Raw genomic sequence first — 23,255 nt, 5'->3', positions numbered from 1 at the left:
TTGAGCTAATCAAAGTGCATACAGATAATAATCTTGTAGACCTTCTCACAAAGGGTCTTCCAGCAGAGCGGTTTACTCATTGTCGACATATGATGGGAGTTGGATAGATATATGTATTTCCGCTTTGTACATATCTAGACTTAGCTGATTCTTTTATCCTCTTAAGGCACATTGCCTTTAGGTGGGAGGTTGTTGGGAATAAAGGCCCTCGTACCTTTAAATGTGCTTGGGTGTGAACACATCCTTAGCACTTGTACTTACACATATATATCTATCTAAAACCCTAAAGATATACACTTGTCATTGTACCTAAAAACGTGCACACTTTGCTCTGCTATGCTCTCTCTCACTCTCTCTGTCTCTCCGTGCGCCTAATAAACACCTGCTGTCTCGATCTTCGTGCCTAATCCGTCACCACAATTTCAAGCGGGATTGTTTTAAGTGGAAGAAAGAGAAGACCAAGGGAAAAAGCATTGATGATAACCAATGTGAGAAAAAGGACAATCAACATACAAAGAAGAGTAGTGTGAAAATAGAGAAGTCAATGTACTCTTTGCTTCTTCTTTTAGTGCATTGTCATTGATTGTAGATTGTGATGATGACATGTATACTTGGATTCTTGATTCAGGTGCTTCATTCCATGTAATACCACACATTGTATTGTCCACTCAGGGGATAACTATGCATGTGACATTGTAGCATGTATCTTAGCTCAAGAAAAGCTTGATAAGCACATGGTAGCTAGAGGATGAAGGCTATCACACCACCTTTGGGGATAGTAAATGGAAGATATGTGAGGGATCTAGGATTGTTGCTAAAGGTTTTGAAAGTGATACTTTGTATCCACTACATGTATCTAGTGTGTGGAATCATGTTGTCGCTATAATCGAGCAGCCAAGTGTATCTTTGTGGCATAGCCAGTTGGGGCATATGAGTCAAACTGGAATGAAAGTGCTTTCTCGTTTGGGTTATTTGCTGTGTTTGAACCTTGAGCTATGTTGATTTTAACCATTGTGATCATTGTATATTTGGCCAGCATGCTCAAACCTCACATAAAAAGTCTCTTTTATTAAAGTCTTCACCCTTAAAGTTGATACATTCAGATGTATGTGAGATGCCAGGGTTGTCTCTAGAGGGAAAGAAATATTTTCACTTTTGCAATGATTTGGGGGTGAAACACATCAAGGGTGAAGTATTTTGCAGCTACCTTGGATTCTATGAGCCCAAACAATCAAGAGTTCCATAGTTCACAACACAATTTTCACACACAATCGATATAAAAACACAGAGATTAGATCAGCAGGGAAGTGAATGTAGTAAGCAATCACAATGACCAACATAGGAGACCCTCTCTAGAGTTGAAAACCAAGAACACAAGTGTGAGTATAATGGGGATATCAAAGTCAAAAACCTCATCACTTTCATTAAGAGAATTGAGCCTCATAGCGGTGATTTATGGTCATCAATGGATTGTGATTGCAGTGTTATGGGAGAACAATTTGCAATCTGGACTGTCCAACCACAGTACATATGGCAAGAAAAGGTGCTTTTCACACACCAAGGTCAAAATGGCATTGGGTGTATTATGTCTTGTTAGAGTGCTCGAAATCCGGATTAGCAGAAAGTGCAAAGTTTACCACAGTTTGTAGTAGTCATCCAGCTATTGCAAGATCCTGGAGAGGTGAAACAAGACAGTGACAGGTACAGCCGCCAAAAAAATGCAGTCCTAACTCTCATGCTTGGCATAACACCGAGAACAAAGGTTACAGCCACCTTCGACGGCAGAAAATAGGTCACCTATCCAGCATAGAAACAGGTGGTCCACTATGGAGCAGGCCCAAGAGTAGCAAAATGGAGCACTCTGACACTTGAAACAGTGAATAACAGCAGCACAAAGCACCAAAACTAGAAACACTAGTTGTCTGATACCATGTGATGATGAGCAATGGAAGTAGATACTGAACACTGAGAAGAATGAACAGTGAAAGAGAGAACACAAGAACTCAAAGAATGAATGAATGGGCAATGGAATCCATAACACAAGACATGAGATGTAGCATACGAATTCTTCACAGGTGATGGCATGCATAATGAGTATTAGTAGCCCCCATCACCCTCCCTCCAAGTGGATGTGATTTGTGGAGTATACATAGACTATAGGAGGAGATCGGAAACGAATGGACCAGCCCTAAATGACATCCCAACTGCCATGCAAGTGTCCAATAACAAGTATAATAAATTTGCCTAACACCCATGAAATATACACCATTAACAGGCGGTGGTCCCGCTGGATCAGAACAGATTTATTCTTGCAGATTCTTTTGATGTGTCTTGGCTTGAGGATTGTTAGATGATCGAGGTGCTTTGTCAACATATTATCAGAGCTTGGGTGCTAGAAATCCATTGATTGGTTTCATGTTTTCCTGTTGATCTGCGAAAACATGTTCATAGATTTATCATGCATTCACAGCTGGACTTCTTTTAATATATGAGTGCTTGAGGAGGCAAACTGATGGATTTATCTTAATAGACAAGTGCATCTAGAGACTTTTTGTGGGGAGGACGAAATCATGGGTCTCAGCTCGAAAAGCCTTGAGCCTTGGCATGGACACTGCTGGCGTCTGAAAAACTTTGCAAAAAGGCCAAAGGCCTCGGTTTTGGCAGGTTTATGGATTTCTAAGTTTTTTGCTAGAAGATGATGTGCCAGGGTTTGAGTATACCAGGACTGGACAGCATGTGATTTGGACATGTACCACATCCTAAGGAATTCACATTTCCTAGCTATTCTGATTGTGCACTTCTTGTTCTGCTGGATGGATGTAATTGGTAGCTATTATTGGTATCAATTTGGAACACTTGATTGGATGATCGTGGTGGTGTTTCCGACTCTGCGACCTTATGACTGATGCTACAGCTATAGAAGGGTGGAGGTTGCATATGAACAGAAGTATTGTGATATTTTTATTTTTGCACATGGGCTATTGAGAAAGGGGTGAGTGGGTGACTGGAGGGGAGAAGGGGTTTCAAAGAAATTCAAGGCATGTGCTGCTACTTTTGGGCGGTTGCCTGCCAGCTTTGCATATACATGAAAATGTGTGGACGAGGTAGATTAAAACTGATCATGATTTGCAGTGACTTCAGGATGCAGCAGTAGTGGTAAAAAGAAAACTTGTTGAATTTGGAGGATTGGGGCAGTTCATTTGTGCCTTGAAAATTTACAAGAAATTTATGATTGTCTACTCCACTATGTTGTGCCCCGTGTATTTTTCTGGTTTTAAAAGTTTATGAGATATTTGTGACCATCTGGCCCCATGATTGTATGATCTGTGAGAGTGTAGTATGTTTCTGGACTTGAAGTCAGGAGTCAAAGGCTTAAATGCTGTCTGAAATGGATGTGCTGTAAGGTTTGGTAGAGATCTATTACTGTTCTCACAAGGGTCATCCAAGAGATTCATTACAATGCATAGAAAACTCTCTCCATGTCTAGAGAGTTGACCAAATTTTAACGGTCTGCAGGGTGGGAGATGGTCCGATAGTAGGGGCTGCAGCGTATGCAGACCAGGAAGTAGGTGCTTGTGGTGCTACCGGTGATGGGGATGTGATGATGCGGTTTTTGCCCTGGTAAGATATTGCTTGTTACATTCTTTGTTTTTATGCTGCTTCCTTTTTGAACTTTTGGCGAAGCGATTTCATGTCTTAGGCTTTAACTCACCATTTTTGATTGTCGCTAGTGAAGGTTTTTTTAGCATCTAAAATTTGATGTGTTTGGCATCTTGTTTGACACACTTGAATTGATAGTAGTATTTTCTTAAAGCCTTGCAGAAAACATGTAAATTAGAGAACAATGGTTCAATGAGGAGTCTCTAGAAAGCTTATTTGGAAACAAGTCTGTGACACATGCCTATTTAGGGGTAGTAGAATTTTCAAACAATTTTTTTTTAACTCTTTAAAGTTAGGCATTAGTTGTACACCTTCCTCTGGTATGAGATCTTTCACTTGCTGACAATACTGGTTCACCTGTGTCGGGACCTGGTTATGGATGTAACTTGTCTCGCATCTTGATGAATCTCTAATTTGGTTTGTATTTCAGTCTTCAATCCAAGACAATGAGATATCAAGCCGTTCTTGTCTAGTAAATAGTCAAAATATAACATTTTGATGGAAGAGCTCTTGATGTATGCTCATGCATCTAGCTAAGACATTAATTTTTTTTAAAAATAGATAAGTTGTTTCAAGAAGGCATCTCCATTTAAGAAGGCCTCTTAACTTTTTCTGTCAGGATGATGGATGGAGAGGTTTTCAAGGCCTCTCCATTAAGATATTTAGCTCTGGCACCGAAAGTTAGACTCATTAATGATTAGATATGCCATTATAGCTTAGAACTTTTGCTGCTGTTTCACATGAAAATGTATTCCTTTTGGTAGAAAATGGATGGTGTTTAGTATGTAACTCTGGAAATGCAACAAATTGTACAGCTATCAAGTAGTGGAAAGCATGCGCCTGGGATTAAGTGCGATAGAAGCTGCAGAAGATGCAATTTCACGAATTAAGCGCAGGTATCCATCCTTTGTTGGGGCAGTTGTGGCTTTGAATAAGTATGGAGAGCATGGTGGTGCTTGTCATGGATGGACATTTCAGTATTCTGTACGAAGTGCTGATATGGATGATGTAAATGTATTTACTGTATATCCCACTACGAAGGGCCATTGATTGTAGTGTCTATATACACATATCACATGCATAATCTTATTTTGTATTGCTGGTTTCGGAAAATATCCTTGACGAACAAGAGAAAGGGTTTCACATATCACATGTGCTAGATCAGTCATATATCATGTGTTAAATCAGATAACACAAGCTACTAAAATTATTCCATTCATTTGATAATAATTCAAAAAATTGGAGCAGTGCATTTAGGAGCTGATTGAGAAGATATTTGGTCTTTAAGTCAGTCAATTTCTAAAAAGGAATAAAAAGTAACATCCAAGTTGCATTTTGTTTCCTATACTTCCAAGTCTTGACTTTAAAGGCAAGTTTGATTGGTTTTGAATGGTTTTGAATCCTGGCTGTGTATAGTGTTCGCAATATCATTTCCTTCTAACATTGATTCCTAGACTTGGAAATCGAGTATGAGGCCAATCATGGGTTCGAGAGTCAAAGGGCAGCCAGCTCCTTCATTAACCCCTAGTCCCGTCTTCTAACCCCACATATTCTCGAGGTATGACATACCTAGGATGCTTCGGCTTTTGTGTTAGACTTGCCTCCTTGAGTCGCATTGTATAATCCTTTCCCCTATCACTTACCCTTATTACCCAAGTAACATAAATCAATCCCCAAAAAACAAGACATGGAAGGCATCACATAAAAAGTAGTAGTTGACTCAAGTAACTTGTTTTTAAGGAACTACTCATTCATGCATTTCTCTTAAATGCGTCAATAAATTGCAAATAAAACCCAAAAATGCTAAAAACTCATAGCTGAAATATCAAATGGAAGGGAAACTTTTTCTACCCAAATAGTTAATAATGTTGAGTTTCAGTTGGGGAATGAAATCACTAGGGCTAACTTAAGAGTAATGTCCCTAGGAATTTGCGATTGTCACTTAGGGATAGACTTGCTAGTCCCTAACTAGGTTGATATTCATTGTGGTTGAGGGGGACTTTGTGACATATCCGCTTTAATTTCTTGACGGATAGCATTTTAGTAGTCGCCCAGAGTTTTCCTTCCAGCCGTTGCCATCCGTACTCTAACAAGAATGATTGGATTTTATTCGGTTGGTTAACCCTAGGTCTACCCGCAATGGAAGCGTCCTGTCATTACCCATGGAGGATGGACCTCAAGGTTCCTAATTGATACAACGGTCACCTATCAACAACTAGCTCACATCTGGAGATGTCTTTTGAGAGGCTTTTTGTCTTGAAGGAGCGACTGCCATTACCCTTGGTTCGTGGGGTACAATGTTTTTTTCCAGTAGCAGACAAAGGATTTATGAGATCCATCTCAATGCTCTGGCACAGTCGCCGTACCTTTCTCCTAAGATAATTTGTAGTTTGGGTTCTAAGACCAAACCCTAGCTAAGTCAACGAATCGGTCATTCCTAGAGTTTCTTCCTGATTTTTCATTCGCTATTTTAAGCCTTGGATCCGATTTGTGCAAGGGGGCTCGGTAAAAATCCTTCTCTACTAGCCACATTGATCACAATCTTAACTGTGTGTCTAGCTAGCAGCCATGGCCAGATAGCTTTAAGATTTCTCCTTTCAACCTTAATAATCTTATATGACACTAAAAATTATTCTAATCACTAATTAACCTTATTTGGAGTTCATTGCATATCTCGAAGCTTCCTCTTAGGGTTGAACACACTTGGTGGATATCATTGAGTTCTGACATTTCATATCTCAAGTGGGACATAAACTATGAGATGAGTGCTTGTAAGCAGTAATGTTTCATTTCTCAATCATTGTTGATGTTTATCAGAAATTTGAATATTAAACATGAGATGTGTATAAAATTTAGCAATGGGAAAATCTCTTGGCTAACCAAGACCACCCTACCATAGGATTGGATTCATCAGGAATCCATCCACCCGCTTGTCTCTATGGAAGTTCTTGGTTATCTAATTACATATCACATTACGTGAAACATATAAAAACAGCTTTATTAATTAAAATCCCTTTATGCACAATTGTTCGTTTACATAATTTACTCACAGACATACAATCAGAATAAAACAAATTCATTGATTATATTCCATAATGTGTGTTCTTTTGCCCATAGAGGAGAAAAGAAAAAAATTACAATTTCGCATGCTGCCTCATTCGACGCATCTGCACGTCACCAAGATCAAAGCCACTTATAGCTAGCGTTAAATGTGTCCCAAGTAGAACTCGGGCCATATAGGGGGACCAAGTAGTTCTTAGGTTCAAAAAGGGATTTACTAGCCAGAGTCCTCCCTGGTACCCTATCCACCTCCTACTTGATACGATCCTTGTTGGGAGATCTCTCGCCATTAGAGCCGGTTCATACTTCCGCGGCGGTAAAAACATCCCATCTTGGTATGGGGATTCGATACCTATCCTTGGGGGAGGTATAGGGCTCCTCAATTTTTATATGTTCCAATACTTAGTTCAATCGAGATCTAATCTAGAATATCACAAATAAGATTGATGTCTGTAAGGAGTTATGACTTCAAACAATCATGCAACTTTCAAGCGATGCTTAATTCTAGTAGCAATCGACACTTGAGTTTTACATAATGAAATCTTCTTCTTGGAATTTAACTAGGGGTATCTAGATTTTCGAGTCTCTAACTTCCCAATTCTTGTAATTAAGTTTCTTGGTCTTAAGTCAATATTTCTCAAGAGACTTATCTTATTTCTATTAAATTTGGATAGAACTTTTTTAGAAAAAAAAACATGTGGTATCGCGGTTGGTAAAGGGTTGTTATCCATGCCCGTGACTGTGTTAGTGACTCCCATGCTCGCAACTCCAATTGTTGCTTCCACGTTAGTAGGGGCATTAGTGATTTCTACTTTTGAATTCTTTTTCTTCGGGGCCATGACAGAATAGAGATGAGAGTAGATGTATTATAGAATAGGATAGAGTTCTTCAATGTCTTCTCTTCTCGGATCAGGGTAGGAGAGGATGAGAGTTCTTCAGCGCATCCCCTTCCTTGGGTTGAATGGAATGATGTCTCTTCGTCTCGTGGAATAGTCTCCTCCTCTTCAATTAGCGTCTCGTCCTCGTCAAGATTGCTCACTGTCGTCCCTTTGGTCATCCCTAATCCCTCAATTTATAGTTTTGCAAGGGGGGGGGGGGGATATAGAAAAGAGGACACTTGTTTTTTTGCATTTTTCGATGACATTATCGATGACAAAGAGAGAACACTTTTTTTAGTGTTTTTGGCGACACCATTAATGATGTCAAGGAGGGGCTCCATTTTTGCAGTGCGAAGGTAAAAATTGACAAACATATGGGCAAGGATGCACTGCGCGCCGCATGGCCGGGCGTCACTCTAGGCGGCGACCAAGGCATAGACCTTGGCATCTTGGCCTTGGCATACTTGGCAACGGGCTACGAAGGATTTGTTGGCGCCGTTGGCTGTGCATGAGAAGCTCCCACTAGCTTATAGGAAAATCTTCCCGAGAGGTCACCCATCCCGACAGTGTCATCACTCAATTGCGCTTAACTGCTAAGTGACTATCCACTAGGCTAGTTCTTTTTTTTGTTGTTATATACTACAAACGTAGTTTTAATAAGCTAGTCTTGGGAGGGTCTTCCAAGTCTTTCTTCCATGAACTGGCATATAATACTTCATCAATTATCTTGGTAATGAGAGTCAGTTGCATAATTAGAGCTAGTATTTTTTTCTTTTAAAAATAAATGTGCAATATGAATCAATTTTTCTTTGGATGGTATACGCATATTAGACTAAACTAAGTAATGGGGAGATTACATTCTTTCCTTAGAGAAATCGAGATGTCCTCATTTTGAGAGAAACTATGGGTATTCTTCCATAAGGTTTACCTCATCAACCCAAGTGGTATCCTCTTCAGGATAATTCTTCCACTGGATGTGATATTCTCTAAGGGTCCTATTCCTAAGGATTCTTTCTTTTACATCCAAGATTCTATCAGGTTGCAGTTCAAGTAAACCTTGGCTCGGCATTACAACTTGCTGATCATCAAGAATATGATTAAGATTAGGTACATAGGGCTTCAAGAGACTGACATGGAATATATCATGAACTTTTAAGGTTTCAGGAAGTTGCAACTTATAAGCATTAGGTCCAAGAGTCTTTATGACTTTGTAAGGTCCACAGTATCTTTGGCTTAGCTTCTTGAATTTTCCCAATGATAAAGAACTCCTCTTTGGGCGTATACGGATAAAAACCTTGTCCCCTTCTTGGAAGATTCGCTCTTTTCTCCCTAGGTTAGCATAGGCTTTCTGCCAATCCTTGGCAGCTTGTATATCTTGGTTGATGGTTTTGACTTGTTCGTCCATCTCTTCAAGCATATTTTTAGAAGCTTCAACGTTCAAGGTAGGGTCGGAGAAGTTTAGTGGGGCTAGGCATTCTTGTCCATATAAAGCTTGAAATGGGATCATTTGAATGCTCTGATGATAGAACGCATTGTAAGCAAATTCCACCAAAGGTAGATATTGTATCCACCATCTAAGTTCTTTGCAACAATATGCCCTAAGTATGTCTTCAATGACCTGATTTACATGGCTCTGTCTACCCATCAATTTGAGGGTGATAAGCTGTACTAAAACAAAGCTGTGTATCGAGAGCTCCAAATAATCTCTTCCAAAAATGTGAAGTGAATAGAGAATCACGATCGCTGATAATTCTCTTTAGTAGTCCATGAAGTCTAAAGATTTCTTTGACAAATAAACTAGCAATATCTGATGCTTTGTAGGTGGTTTTGATCGAAATAAGGTGGGTAACCTTAGTCAACATGTCCACAATTACCATGATCGAGTTGTATCCTCCTTGAACTGAGGGTAATCCAACTATAAAATCCATACTAATGAATTTCCATTTCATCTGAGGAATATCAAGTGGTTGTAGCTTTTCTTTTGTGTGGTATGCTGGCGAAAGCTACCAGCCTCACACTGCATTTTTTAATACGTCCCAACTAACATACGCTTTGGAGATTCCTTGGTCTTTGCACCATTGTTTTCACCGAATTCGGCTTCTCTTATTAGCTTTAAGTTGCCGATCATTGCTTGATTAGCTGGGGTAATTCCATTAGCAATGAAATAATCTTCCATGGACTCAACCCATATTTCTGCTTCAACCTTGATGTTTTTTTCCTTGGCCATCAAACTCAGGTGGTTTGATTTGCTTACGCAAAAACTTATTTTCTTGGATCTCAGCAGCATTAAGGGTAGGAACAGCTTCCTGTGGTATCGTAAGATTTTCTCTAGTTAGCTCTACAAATGTTATCATACACTTTGCATGTATCTTTTTAAAGAGAAATCATTTCAAAAAGATAGAAATGCTTTATATTAAATTTTCAAAGAAGGTTACATCATGACATAGTTTCTCCGAATGAACTTAAGGAATCTAACCATGGATTTTTTATATATCTACTGACTTGTAATTCTTAATTGCTAGAATGGTAACCAATCTCTTCTTAGATCAGGGTAGGAGAGGATGAGATTCTTTCAGCATATCCCCTTCGTTGGGTTGAATGGAATGATATCTCTTCGTCTCGTGGAATAGAGTCTCCTCCTTCTCGATCAACGTCTCGTCCTCGTCAAGATTGCTCGTTGTCGCTCCTCTGGTCATCCCCAACCCTTGAATTTATAGTTTTGTAAGGGGGGGGGGGGTAGAAGAGAGGACACTTGCTTTTTTTGCGTTTTTCAATGACATCATCGACGATAAAGAGAGAACACTTTCTTTAGCATTTTTTATGACGTCAAGGAGGGGCTCCATTTCTGTAGTACGAAGGTAAAAATTGATGAACATATGGGCGAGGACACACTGCGCGCCGCGTGGTCGGGCATCACTCTAAGTGTACCGGTGCTTGCAACTCCAATTGTTGCTTCCACATTAGTAGGGGCATTTGCGATTTCCGCTTCTGAATTCTTTTTTCTCGAGGCCATGTCGGAATAGAGACGAGAGTAGAGGTATGATAGAATAGGATAGAGTTCTTCAATGTCTTCTCTTCTCGGATCAAGGTAGGAGAGGATGAGAGTCCTTCAGTGTATCCCCTTCCTTGGGTTGAATGGAATGATGTCTCTCTTCGTCTCATGGAATAGTCTCCTCCTTCTCGATCAACGTCTTGTCCTCATGAAGATTGCTCGTTGTCGCTCCTCTGGTCATCCCCAATCCCTCAATTTAGAGTTTTGCAAGAGGAGGGGGGGTAGAAGAGAGGACACTTACTTTTTTGCGTTTTTCAATTACATTATCGATGACAAAGAGAGAACACTTTCTTTTAGTGTTTTTGACGACGTCAAGGAGGGACTCCATTTCTGCAGCACGAAGGTAAAAATTGACGAACATATGGGCGAGGACGCACTGCATGCTGTGTGGTTGGGCGTCACTCCAAGGGTACGACCAAGGTGGTGACCAAGGTATAGATCTTGGCATACTTGGCAACGGGCTACGAAGGCTTCATTGGCACTGTTGGCTGGGCGCGAGAAGCTTCCACTAGCTTGTAGGAAAATCTTCTTGGGAGGTCACCCATCCCGACAGTGTCGTCACCCAAGTGCGCTTAATTGCCAAGTGACTATCCACTAGGCTAGTTCTTTTTTTGGTTGTTATATACTACAAACATAGTTTTAATAATCTAGTCTTGGGAGGGTCTCCCAAGTCTTTCTTCCATGAACTGGCATATAATGCCTCATCAATTATCTTCGTAATGAGAGTCAATTTCATAATTAGAGCTAGTATTTTTTTTTCTTTTAAAATAAACGTGCGACATGAATGAATTTTTCTTTGGAATGTATACGCACATTAGAGTAAACTAAGTAATGGGGACATTACAGACTTATTTTTGATAACCTCAAGGAAGTACAAACTTTGGACAAACTTGGGATACCTAGAATCCAATTAGTCAAAGCTAGCCTATTTCTCAAGAGATCAAGGAAATGACTTCTTATTTACTTGGTCAAACTAAATAAGATTGATTTGTCAAAAGACCCAAGAGAATCTTTGTGGCTTAGTGAGTAGGCTGATGTCTTTCTTGAAGAGTTGACAGAGTTATTGCCTAGTCAAGAAGTAGACTATGAGATTAAATTGTCCTTGGAGTTGAACATGTCATGCAAAGAGACCCTACAAGGTGTAACTTCCTAAGGCTATTGAGTTGTAGAAACAATTAAAACAGTGGTTAGACAAGGCTTTATCTGCCCTAGCAATTTACCTTCGGGTGCATTTGTTTTCCTCTAGAAAATGAAAGATGGAATTCTTGTACTTTGCTTCAATTATAGGGGGTTGAATCAAATGACTATAAAACTAATATCCTATTTTTCTAATTGATATCTTCGTTTAACTTGACTTAAGATTAGGATATTATCAAATTTAAATTAAAAAAGAGGATATTTCAAAAACTACCTTCAATACCATGTATGGCCATTAACAATTATGAATTTATAATAATGTTCTTTAGATTAAAGAATGCTCCAACTACTTTTAAAAGACTAGTCCAAGATATTTTTCGGCCATAATTTGATGAGTTTATCATTGCCTTCTTTCATGACATTCTTACCTATTCAACGGAAGAAGGTGAGTATCCAATCTATCTTCAAATCTTTCTTGAAACCCTAAGGACAAACAAGCTTTATGTCAAGAAAAGTGAATGTGCCTTTCTCAAAAGGAAGATAAGAGTACCTAGACTTTGTTGTCGCAAAGGAACATATATCAATTGATCCAACCAAAGTAGGAGATATATGAGTAGCCATCTCTTGAAATTGTTAGAGAAATCAAAGGATTTCTAGGATTTACTAGATGGTATTGAATCTTTAAATGAGGTCATCAAGTTTTTAATTCTTCTTGAAAACTCAAACCTTATGAGAGGGATTATGCTACCCATGATCTTGAGTTGCTAGAAATTATTCATGCCCTTAAACTTTAGCGACATTATCTACTTGGCAAGAGATTAATACTTATCGCCAACCATAAGAGTCTCAAGTGGATATTTACCCAGTCGCGGACCTCAACGTTAGGCAAAGACATTGAATTGAAGTCCTTCAAGAATTTGAGATCAACTATTATTCAAAAAAGAAAAATCTAGTAGTTGATGCGCTTAGCTACAAGACCTTTCGAAGTACTTTAATGATCAAAGAACCCTAAGAATCGCTAGTGATTGAGATACTCTTCACCTCTAGATTTTGGACTTCTCTTTCAAGCTATTGGTACTCAACTATACTTCAATACATCATCTCATACCACAAAATGATTGATAAATAGAGAGGGTCAACAAGGTCTTGGAAGACATTTTGAGGGCTTATTGTAATAGAGACAATAAGATGGATAGAATGATTCCCCTGGGTTAAGTTTTCATACAATGGCTCTAATCAATAAAGTATTGGAAGGACCCTCTTTTAACCATTGTATATGCAAGAATGCCGGTCTCCCCTAAAATTCTGTGATTCCACCCTAATGTTCAAAGCATCTAGGAAGGTGTTAGAGGATATGCAAGAGCATGTCAAAGTGATCCATCAAGACAAAGGTAGCCCAAGTTTGAGAAGAGGCCTATGCAAATCCTAAAGGATCAATCAAATTTTCAAAGGAGATACGGTCTTCCTAAGGGTCCAACTCGAAAAGAGTTCACTATCTCTTCCGAAATTTAACAAGCTCAATTGAAGATACTGTGGACCATATTAAATCACAAAATCTCTTAGTAAATGTGCTTATAAGTGTTGGGCAACATGCGCTTAACATTAGAGACTTTGGACACACTCGTATTGTTTCAGGAGCTTCGACCACAAAATACAATGAATTTCCCACCTATTGTTTCAGGCTCTTAACATTAGGGAATTTGGACACACTCCTATTGTTATAGGAGCTTTGACCATGAAATACAGTGAATATCTCTCACCTAGCCTTTTGCACATTATGAATGCTACAATTTGTTTCTAATGAGCATGGATAGCGTTTCCTCAAGCATGAAGGATGCATATTGCAAGCTGCATGATCCATGATGCACTCCATGAGTTCTCAAACCTTCTATAGCCTTTGCATGCAAGAGGAAAGCATATCTAAGGACCTTGCATATCCTGGAATCACAAAATTCTTATTCATATCTTTACCTTTACCACATAACACTTTTTTTGGTACTTGCAGCATGATATTTTGGTTGAAAGGTTGATCTCTGGAGGCTAGCCTCTTAGTTTTCGAGGTCTTTGAATGTTTAGATGTCTTGGTTGTAGTCTTTGACATTGGTCTTGCCCATCTAAATCTTGATTGTGGTCATTGGCTTGGTCTTGGTTAATTTGGTTTTTCCTATCTCCCCCCTTGCAAAAGTGGATCAAGTTTTTGAGATTGGGAGAGGAGGTCATAGTGTGTGCATATAGTTTCCATGGTTTAATACTTTTATTATTATTTACACGAAAATTAGGTGAGGTTTGTGAATCTACTAGTCATAGAAAATTTGGGTTATACTCAAATTCTACTAGGGCATGTAAGGCATTGGTTCGGAAGTAGTAGCTCACAAAGCTAATACATGATGTTTTTGAGGAGCAATGAATTGTTGAATTGACCCATGACATGGAGCTCTTCTTTAGTGAGTTTTTTGTCGATGAGTTGGTGATGAAGTAGGTGTTTAGGGGTTGTCAACATGGGTCCTCAATGATGGCGTGTAAGCATGTGGTTTCACAGTACATTGGGTCATATTTGAGAACACTAACAATCTTGCATTATTCAATCATGGTGATAAACTTATTCTTGCAGTAGTAGCTTTATAATGCATAGTATACCATCTTTTGAGAAAATGAGTGGTTGTATTGTAGAGATGGTGGAGCCTCTCCATGGCAAATAGATCCTTAAGAAGTGTTGCCTTAGTGAATGAAGTATGCGGCAAGCTTACAGTTGTTGTTTGGGAATCTCTTGAGCCAGCTGTTCATGTATAGGAATGTTTTTTCGAAAGAGGTGTTCTTACTCCTCCCAAGAGGGGTGCTACTATGAAGTGAGCATGATTATGTCAACGTGAGCTAGCCCAAGGTTGATCATGGTGAATAGTTTGGCAAAAGTGCCAAATGTAGAGTCGAGTTGTAGAAAGCATTTTGATGGGGGCTTTCTTACCTAGATGGATAAGTCTTCAACCATTTTATAGATTAATTGGCCTTGCTAGGGTTTCTTCAATTCTACTAGTGGAGAAGGTCGACATTCACTCACTCAATATGCATGCACTTGGTATAGGTTAGAAAGGATATCCTCTTGTGGGGGCAAGTTGGCAACATATATGGTTGTTCCAACAATATTGGTGTCCAATTGAGAGGATTGAGAGGTTGTGTTGATTAAGGGATCAGTGTGTGGAGGAGTGGCCAATGGGGTTGAAGGTGTTGGTAAACCTTTGTTTTGGCCGTGAATGCTACATGAAGATTTAATGGCAACTTGGCTAGTAGGCAGATTGTTAGGGATTGGTTTTTTGGAGCTTTGGAGAGCCATCGAAGTGGGTGTAGTGGTTCGCATACAAAGAAAAGTCGTACATGCAGGAGTATGATTTTGGGAGCCAGAGCATGCAGCGAATAGTTGTTGCAATGCTCTTGCACGTTCAAAAGGGCCTTTGGAACCCATCAAGTTATTATGTGTGGGTTATGATGGGATTGACAACATTGATGAGTATGTCTCCGTTTTTTTTTTTTGGTCTTGCATTGCGAAGAGTAGTGGGAGGGGTCCTTGGGTCGCCTCTTACGTTGGGTGGTTGAGCTGACATACAACTTTTTGCGAGCTTGGTCTTTTAATATCTTGGTTAAAAGTGTGCTAGTTTTAGGTGTTGAGTTGGACTGAAACGTAGGGTGATCTGAGTAGGCTCAGATTGCACCTCTTTGGTATTGAAGGTCATGATTACATGTGCATTTGTCTACTATAGATGGATGTTCTTATCCACCTAGTCAGCATTATAGTTGGTTAAGAACTTGAGCGTTCGTCCCATAAGAATCTTAGTGCCACTCCCTTCATAATTCAGAAGAACATAGAATATGAGTGTGATGCTCTTAGTCTTGATAGTGACGATCAATGAATAAGGTTGGTCTCCACAGGGATTTGACTTTGCATCTGTGGGTTGGAGTTTGGGTGATTGGCCTAATCTTTTCCAGTAGCAAATAAGGAAGTGTGCTATAATATGATCCCTCATCAATAAGTGCTTAGCAGAATTGACTTAGATACTGTAAGGTAGATATAGAGGTAAGTGGTTGGAATCAAGGCCTCATCTTCTATTTCTAAATTGCTAATAGTGATAGCTCGAACATTTATGATGAAGCTAGTTGGATTTAGTCGGGAGTGTGGTACATCAATGTGTTGTTGCTATTGGTGGAACTATTCATAGAAGGTTTGTTTTATTTGTAGTAGGGGACTTTTGTTATGTACCATGGGTGGTTCATGGGAAGGGTGTCCGTGTGGGTAATACTTCTTTATTTTGCCACCATTAAAATGGCCAATGGGTTGGATGTCTAGTGTTTCTAGTTTGACATTTTCTATCCTGCTGATTATATGAACGCGAAAGGGTCCGAGGTCTTGGAGCTTCAACTTTTACTTGTGGTTGTGGCCTTCAATTGAATAGAAAAATACAAGATTCCCCTTGTTAAAGGGTCGTTGCTGGATATGCTTATCAAACTAGGCCTTTGTAGGGCTTTCTTAACAAATAAGGTGTGAATGGCTAGTAAGTGTGTTTCAGTCAAGCACTCAAATCTCTTCAAAACGATGTTGCCAAGCTCTAGTGTCTTCCCAGTGTTCTTGGTTAGCAATGTGCAAGCTAGGGACTAAAAACTCTATGGGCATGATGGCATGTGTGCAATATTGTAACTTGGAATGGAGTTTAGTCTTGCAGGCTGTTTGATAGGCCCACAGTGTTGTAATGATTGTATGGTCCTAGTTTAAACGTGATGCTGGGACTTTTTTTGTCAATGCACTAGTAATAACTTTATTCACGGCTTCTGCCTAGCCAATTGCTTGGGGATAATACGGACTAGACTTACTATGGATGACCAAGAATGTAGATAACATGTGCTCATTTACCTTTTTGAGGAAGTGGGTTCCTTAATCTCATCGATGATTTCAATGGGACAACCAAAGCATGAGATGACTCATTCCTAGGGAAAGTGTGCAGTGGTTCATGCATCATTCTTCTGGGTTGCCTTGGTCTCGGCCCCTTTAGTCATGTAATCCATGGCCATAATGATATAATGAGCATGCAAATATTGTGTAGTTGGGACAATGGGTCCCATGAAGTCTGTACCACATTTTTCGAAAGGGTGTTTACCAATTATTGGTGTGAGTTCCATTTTATCCTTTCGAGTAGGTTACTTCGTGTGTTGTCACTCCTCACAATGTTTGACAAATTTGGCCACATCCTTAAAGAGAGTGGGCCACCATAATTGGGCATGTAGTACATTTCAAGATGTGGTATTTGCATTGAGATGTCCTGCAACTATACCATGGTGAGCCTCTTGCAGCATATCCTCTATTTCATGCTTATAAACACACCACCATAAGAGACCATCTTGCCTTAGGCAATATAGTCATCTTGCGATCAATTGGTAGAGTCAGGTGTTAATCAGGAAGGCATATCAATCAAGCTTTTTTGACTAGTTGTTTTGGTAGGCCTTGCTCGAGGATATGCCAAATGTCATTAGCCTAATGTGGCATGAGATCGGCCTTAAAGACATGAGCTTCTTGGTTAATATGGAACACATGTGCATTGCCAAATGGCTTTTATTGATATTGGAATTTGATTTCTCTGTTGTGGTACACAAAGGGAACACCCCTTAAGGTTAGAATACTTCTAGGCAAAAATGTCCAGGTATTCCTTTAGCAAGTTAAGAAGTTGTTTCTCATCTTTCACACTGAGGTCCTTAGCAATGCAAACAAGCTTAGGGGATTCCTGTGACGTTTCAATGTTTACTTCCTTGGTCCCTCACAATGAGTTTGTTGGATGTGCCTTCATGCTTCATGCTTGGCAAGTCAACTACCTGATTGCTCTTTTTGAACCTTGTGAATCTTGGTGGAAGGTCTTGAGGTTTCTTCGGCTTTGAGTTTTTGACTCACCACTATGAATATTGCATTTCAAATGTTTTCACCTCAAGTGGACTAGAAGTTTGGCCTTAGGCTCGGTAGATTTGATCGAATGGGGAATTTCTAGGTCAGAGTCACTGCTTTTGTCTATGAGAGAGTCAAAACTTGTTGTGGTGGTATTCTTCAGGACTTTTACAAGGTCTTTGTCAACTGTGAACACTTCGGGATCAAAATAACAATCATTGAGTTGGTACCCCATTTGTTCGTAATCTAGGACTTTAAGGTATTCAAAGTATTCTAAATCCGAGTTTAGTCTCATACCTAGATCAATGAGCAAGCTCTTAGATTGTGAGGGTTTGGGATCCATATAGATTTTCTCAATGATACGACCATATGTGTTGTGGTCATCTGAATTAGAGTTAGAATCTTAATAATCTTGAATTAATTGGTCATCCTCGGAGTCACTCACTTCTTGTGCATCTACGGCTTGTTGTTCCTTTACCAATGAGGCAAAGAGGCTATTATGTAAATGAAACAGGAGTTGGTGCAGGTTGGAGGTAGGGTTGTTCAACAACTTGTCAAATACGGTTAGATTATTGTTTACACGATTAAGGAAGCATGGTACCACTGGTTGAGGATCTTACGCAATGCAAGCCTATCTATTGGGTTAGGATAACCCTAGAAGGTTGTGGTTGCTGAGCCAAGGGCCATTATAAAGAATGGCACTGAGATTGGTTCTTCTTGAGGATCTATCATGCATCCAATCTTGCTTATCCTCAGGAAAGGAAATGTATCTTGCCACCAATGGTTGGAAGATTGGGGGGTTGTTAGAATCCCTGCATAAGAGTGGTTGACTAGTGAGGTTTTCGAAGATTCCATCTCGATGCGTGTTGCCTCCTTGTTTCCTAGGAAGACTAGACCATTGCTCTAGTCCTCAATGAGACATGCATTTTGCATCCATGGTTGGCCGAGCAATAGGTTATAGACCATGCCCTTGAATTGTACTCCAACTATCTTAATTGGCCAATCACTTAGAACTCCCATTGATCTAACTTTAAATCCATTGATAATAGCTAGATTAAAATGTACTGGTTGTTCCCTAGGCTTGTACTACATCTTGACTAACTATGCTTACATAAGCTCCAGTGTCTACGATTTTGGGGGCAATAGTATCTCCAAGGCTTGCATAGGGAGGACGTGTCACTCGGCTCCTTTCTAGAATATGTTAACCCATAGAGCACTTAAACTTGGGGGTGCACTAAAGTTGGGTTGTGGAATATGGTGAGATATGGCATGTTTCATACCTTCTACTCAATACTTTAATCCTTGCTAAATCCATGGGCTACCTTTGAGTAGAGTTATGAGTGGAATGGTAACTCTAGATGATGCAAGAGTTGCAATAATGGTCGGCTCAATAGTCTTGTAGACATAATGCAGTTTGCTTCTATTAGGAGCAAGAGAAATCTCTTGTTCCATGGGTTGTGATTTCATCAAGTTGTAGGGGCTTCTCTTAAGGAGGTACGTGGGATAGGCTTGGAAGGCTCAAGATCGCATTGAATTGCCCCATTTGCAACTCATCTTGTGTCACATTTACCCATTCTTTGACCTTGTCAATTGTAGCTAGCTGTTGAATTGGGTCTGGATATACCTTATCTTTGGCCATGGTTTCTTTAGTAGTTGGAGGTGCTATTGTAGCACTCTCTACACTAGAGGTGGCAATTATTTTGTGTGGTGATGAGACTCCTTCACTCTTAAGTTTGAGTTTAGATCTCTTTCTTCTTTACTTGGTGCTCTTTTTGCCAATGACGGATTTGTTCATGTCACATGGCTTGTAACACTACTAACTACTCCAAACTTACTTTGTGTGCAAGTGATGGTGTGCATAAGAATGGGTTTGGAGGAACATAAAGGTCACTTAAAGATTACCCTACAAACACTCGTTGAGAATCCGCTCTATGGAAATATGAGTAAAGGTATATTCTTCACTAACAAAGGATACATTGTCTTTGCTGATGGAATCTTAATAGAACTTGCCAAGGTGAAAGATATCCTGGAGTGGCCAATACCTAAGATAGTAAAAGAAATCTGAGGATTTTTACAACTAACAAGATGGTACCGAATCTTAAACAAGAATTATTCACTTATTGCTATATCCTTGACAAATCTTTTAAAGAAGAATATGGTAATCATTTGGATAATTGAGCATTTGGAAAGCTTTGATAAGCCTAAACAAGAAGTAATCATTGCCGCTGTACTAAAACTTCTGTTGCTGCATTCTTGACATATCTTTTGAAGAAGAATATGGTAATAATTTGGAGCATTCAGCATAGAAAATGCTTTAACAAGCTTAAAGAGGATGTAACCATTGCCTCTATACTAAAACTCCTTGAATTTAGCCAACCATTTGAGGTCATCACCTCAGTAATGAGTGGAATTGCAATCAGGGAGATGCTAGTACAAGAAGGGAGACCAATGGTATATACTTCAAGGAAATTGAAGCCCTATGAGCCCACCTATGCCACTCATAATCTTGAGTTACTCATAGTGATCCATGCCTTGAAATTGTGTAGGCATTATTTATTGGCAAGAAAATTAATTTTAGTGATAGATCATAAGAGTCTTAAGTGGATCTTCACCTAAGTCGATTGGAACAAAGACAAAGAAGGTGGATTGAAAGTTTGCAAGATTTTGATTTTGAAATCAAATACCGTCCAAGAATGGATAATGTTATAGTAGGTACCTTATGTTGGAAAACTTTTCTTACTTACATTGCTAAGATTCAAAGCTTAAGAATGATGTCCATACTTACCCTGTGCTTGAGCTTGTATACCAAGCTATTTCTTAGGATGAGAAATATGAGGAACTCAAGGTACTTCAAGGAGAAAGCTTTGACAAAGAATGAGCTAAGATAAAGGATTATCATACTAGCAATGATTGTCTATATTACCATGAGTGCCTTTGTGTTCCTAAGTGACCAAAAGCGAAGGCCAAAATCTTATGAGAAGCCTATGATGGCTCCATTGTTGGACATCTAGGGTATGGCAAGACTTTCAAGGCACTTCGTAAGAGCTATCATTGGCCAAGACTAAAAAGGGATGTATCGAGGTATATAACCTAGTGCTTGACTTATGAAAGAGTCGAGGCAAAAAGAATCAAGATGCGAAGAGAGCTAAAATCCTTGGATATTCCATAAATGAAATGGGAGTTAATAAGTATGGACTTTATTGTTGGATTACCTATTGCTACTGGTGGATACGATTTCATCATGGTAGTGGTTGACAGATTGACAAAAGTTGTAGATTTGATATCAATAAAAATAACCTATAAGTCAGGTAGTCTTGCTTCCTCTCAAGGAAAAGGTAAGAAACCAGCCTCAGTGTAATGAACCCGTTACTTAATTGAAAGTAATGTTTTAAGTAGTCATCTAGGGTCTATTCCAATTGCCACCCGTGTGCACTCCACAAGAATAATTAGACTTTGGTTTGTTGGTTGGGCAACCTTGCTACTACTAAGTGCTTGGCCTTGACGCACTAGGATCGACTTGAAGGTTCCTAAAAGACCTAACAATCTCTAACAACATTCTAGCGCTCAGTCCAAGCGATTATATTGTAATTCTTCAAGATTGAAAGCAGGTCAATTGTCGCACTTGGTTCATAGTGAGTGAGAGACAAGGGGGAGTTAAACTCTACCCCTCTACCCATAAGCCAAAATCTCATCTCTGTTCTTGTAAAATGGTGTATGAGACCAAACCCTAAGAAAATCATCAATTAGCTCTTTTCTGTGCAGAGTCTAATTCCAGTGCTTTTGAAGTAATTCTCTCAACTTATTGAGATTACACAACCATAGGTCAGATTTGCTGATGGAAATTCACTATCATGAAATTATATTTACCATGATATTTTATCAGACTTTATTATTGTGGATTTTATTTATTTGGTGCATGATTTGTGACTTATTGTACTAAATTGCACACTCTAAAAAGCATAAACTTGCTTAACTATGTATTTATATGCTTATCACAACACCACACATTAGTATTCTTTCATCTATCTACTAGGCATAGTGCGACTAGTATCATATATGCACCTCGTGTGATAAGTCATGGATCATGCAATAAATACAAAAATTCACAAGAATAAATTTTGATAAAATATTGTGTGTAAGGACTTCACATGTGCATATGCGAAAATAGATTTATTTTGATATATTTATTAGAGGAGACAAAATATGGTGCTTTTGGTAATATTTTTTAATATTATAAAGCAAATAAGCTCCATGCATTAAATTATACACTTCAAGTATAACAACTCTACTTAATTCCATCTAATTATTAGCTCACAATAACACAACACACATTAGTATCCTTCCATTTAATTGCCAAGCATAATGCGACTAGTATCATACATGTAACTTGTGTGATAAGTAATGGATTATGCCACAAAAAAATACAATCCACAATAATAAATTTTGATAAAATACTATGATAAACATAATTTCATATCATTCGCTCTCTCACTTTCCTTAAGATGTATTTTCAATTATTTACTAGCTAACATACTCTATGAGATTTAAAAGAAGTAGCTCATTTAATTATCTTATTTTCACAATGTTGGTTAGATGCCCTTAATTACATACATGAACATAATGAAAACAATCTTAATAAAATATATTTCCTTTCTTTTCATTAGATTATTACCTCTAGCCTCACATTTGAGACTTTAGGCCTCACCGTTGGGTATTGCTCCTCACCATTGGGTATTTTTGATCCCATTCTAGGTTCCTTTTCCATGTTGTATCCTCTCTTCTCTTGGGGTCTATCTAGTGCACCAATCCCATGCGCTGTGCATATTAAGGATTCTTTCCCTATCTTAGGATTGAGTTTGAGTATTACTATCAGATTCCCATGGGTTCTCGTACTACCTTAAGTGATGAACCTTGCTCGCACGTTTGACCTTTCATCTAGGTGGTGGTCTATACTCTAGATGGGGATATCAACCGGTTGGGGTGTAAGCCGTATCAGCAAGACTTTGGGAAGGGTACATATTGACCCTAGTGCTACCTCTTGTGGTGAATCTCCAATCAACTACCGTGCAACCTCTTGTTGGGACGAGTTTGCATCGAGCAAATTTACATTGATTGTAGTGTTGCCTCTTTTAGTAAATCTACACCATAGTGCTGTACACTGATCTTCACATCTTATCTACTTGACTTTTCATATATATTGTTTCAAACACATCCAAAATTAGCCACATTCATCCATGGCTTTAACTAGTTAAAACATCTTCATCAAGCAGCAATTCCACCACTTGCCTTTATTTCAGCCAAGAAACTTCCATTGAACAATAAATCTATATTAATCAATCAATAACTAGCCAGTCCTTCTCAAGTAGAATTTTATTGTTTAGTAAGAATGAGATTTATACTTGAATATGACCACACTTTTCTTATCCAAGCGGTCATATCAAATCAAGTAGAAACCCGACTATTCAATCCTTTGATAATTTATCTATGCACCATTAGCTAGCTAACATGCTTTTTACCTAGGCCTCATAATTTCTAATCATTAGTTGGGTGT

At 38.9% G+C, this 23,255-nt stretch overlaps 1 protein-coding gene across 1 annotated transcript in view; it reads left to right on the top strand.

Moving 5' to 3' along the window:
* LOC148031195 (N-terminal nucleophile aminohydrolases (Ntn hydrolases) superfamily protein) overlaps nt 1–4,918 on the top strand; it is a 66,115-nt gene extending 61,197 nt beyond the window's left edge. Inside the window, exons 6-7 of the mRNA XM_087684731.1 lie at nt 3,517–3,621; nt 4,476–4,918. Of these exons, the coding sequence (XP_087540857.1) occupies nt 3,517–3,621; nt 4,476–4,710 (340 nt within the window). The 3' untranslated portion in view covers nt 4,711–4,918. The remainder of the gene's footprint in view (nt 1–3,516; nt 3,622–4,475) is intronic.
* Nucleotides 4,919–23,255: the final 18,337 nt, after the last annotated feature.

Source organism: Lygodium microphyllum, chromosome 9 (genome assembly GCF_053477565.2).
Source record: "Lygodium microphyllum isolate KBCC chromosome 9, Lygodium_microphyllum_v1.1.10, whole genome shotgun sequence".
Classification (NCBI taxonomy): Eukaryota; Viridiplantae; Streptophyta; class Polypodiopsida; order Schizaeales; family Lygodiaceae; genus Lygodium; species Lygodium microphyllum.
This window is presented reverse-complemented; position numbering and strand designations above follow the sequence as displayed.